The 2,048-nt window shown below is 32.4% G+C and overlaps 1 protein-coding gene across 1 annotated transcript in view; it reads right to left on the bottom strand.

The window, feature by feature from the left end:
- The window catches only part of LOC101509094 (serine/threonine-protein kinase STY13-like), a 4,844-nt gene extending 3,219 nt beyond the window's left edge, over positions 1–1,625 (bottom strand). The window contains exons 1-2 of the mRNA XM_004503509.4: positions 1,353–1,625; positions 6–616 (exon numbers count right to left, since the gene is read on the bottom strand). Coding sequence (XP_004503566.1) covers positions 6–542 — 537 coding nt within the window. The 5' untranslated portion in view covers positions 543–616; positions 1,353–1,625. The remainder of the gene's footprint in view (positions 1–5; positions 617–1,352) is intronic.
- Positions 1,626–2,048: the final 423 nt, after the last annotated feature.

The raw sequence follows: 2,048 nt of genomic DNA, 5'->3' as shown, positions 1-2,048 counted from the left end.
TGCTGAAATTGTTGTTCCATCAACTGAGCCTTCGCTGTATCATTTTCAGGCCTCTCCAAGATTTTGATGGCAACATCCTCCCCATTGTAAGTACCTCTGTAGAGTTTCCCAAAAGCTCCTTGAGCAAAAGCCTCGCCCATATTTAGCTTCCTCAAATCAATTGTCCACTCATCAAAATTTTCAAGCCCCTCAGTAGGAGAATTATTGTCCATCAGAGCTTGAGCTAAAGCATCGTCACTCAATGCATGTGTGACTCTTCCACGACGATTGACACTGTGTGCAACAGAGTAGTTATCATTGGCACGCCTCTTCAACCCTTGGTGGTCCAACATGCGGGTATGGGAATCATTGGACCCAACACTGCTGTTATCAATAGACATTGCAACCGATCCTCCACCATTGCTTGTTTGCAAGCTACCAACGCTGTCGATTGACATATTGGTACCCTCACCTAGCTTGTGGTAAAAGCCTTGGGAGAAATCATAGAAGTTGTTATTATGCTTGTTGAGATCTATTGGGAACTTTGCACCGCCTTCCAACATTTTTTCACACCGAAAAAGCAAAGTCTTCAAAACTTTGCTATTTCTTCAGCATCAGAGATTGTAAATTAAACCACCTGGAAAAAACCATGGAACCAAAACAAAACAGTAAAATATGTCAGCATTTGATTTTATAAATTTCGATCACAGAAACAAAGGTAACAGACATCAGTCAAACAAACATTTGCGTGAAACTTGAGAGCTTCCATCAACAATACTTGTGTATGACAAAACACACACACCATATAGTTGGTATAGACTCAAGTCAATATCACTAACAAAAACCGATTCTATCATCCAAAATCATCCATCTGTTTTTCTTAAAAGTGAGAATCAAATGCATATGACACACGCTGTTGAAAAAAAAAAACAGGAAAAACGATAGAAAAAAAACCAACACAAAATTAACTTGTTATACTAAACCCTCAAAGTGAAATAATTAGGAATGTATGCAAATCAACATATAATAAGAATATAAAAATTTAAAATAGTTAAAAATTAAATAAATAAAAAAAAATCAAACTAAAATCATTGATTAGATGTCAAAAGCTCCAGTTGCAACAAATCCCTCATATCAAATGCAAAAACAAGCAAAATTGAAAGAGAATTTACCAAATTGAAGAGAGCATAATACAAATGAACTTCAGAATTAAAAAAAATTGAAAGACCTTATACGAGCTAGTGAATCAAATCTGAACTGTAAATTGAAAAACTGGTTACTGATCTTAAAGAAAAAGAACAAAAAAAAAAAGCAGTGAAAAACTGATGGAACCCTAAAATCTGAAAAGTGAGTGAATAAGAAGTATGAAGTACCTGAAGGAAGAGGGATTTGACTTAACAATAGAAGTTCAGATGAACGAGAGATTTAAAGGAAGAAGGTGAGAGAGAAGATCGAAGAAGAGAAAGAGAAATGGACAAGATTGAGTTCTTCTTCCCGTACCGAGAAAGCCACACAACAAAGAAAGAAAAAAAAATAAGAGCACAACAAAAAATGAAAACGGATGACTTTCTTTTTTCGTTTTTATTTCTCTTTCTTAATATTTAATATATATATTTATTTTTTATCAGTTTATAAATTACTTTACATTCACAATCAACATGGATAGCTGTGTAGTTATTTTATGAGTTATGATGACAACTACAATTACGTAATAAAATGATAAAATTTATAAATAAATAAATAAAAGTAACCTGCAAATAATAAAACTAATTTATTTGTTGTTAGTATAAAATAATTTACGTCACTGTTAAACTCAAAAATTAATAGTCACTGATTCTCCGTGAAAATTTTGTTTACAACTACTGCTAAAAAAAATTTATTTTTTATGTCTAGTCGCTACTCACCGGTCTCGTTCTTTCTTCAACTTCTAACATTCTAAAGTCTTCATTTGCTTATTTTTCTTCACTCTTATTTTTATATTAATTAAAAATAAAAATAGTGTTTTAATTATTTTTTCCGTATTTTAAGCACTTCACGACATACTCGAGTTGGGTTTAGAGATAGAGAAA

The sequence above is a fragment of the Cicer arietinum genome, chromosome 6 (assembly GCF_000331145.2).
Source record: "Cicer arietinum cultivar CDC Frontier isolate Library 1 chromosome 6, Cicar.CDCFrontier_v2.0, whole genome shotgun sequence".
NCBI classification, from domain to species: domain Eukaryota; kingdom Viridiplantae; phylum Streptophyta; class Magnoliopsida; order Fabales; family Fabaceae; genus Cicer; species Cicer arietinum.
This window is presented reverse-complemented; position numbering and strand designations above follow the sequence as displayed.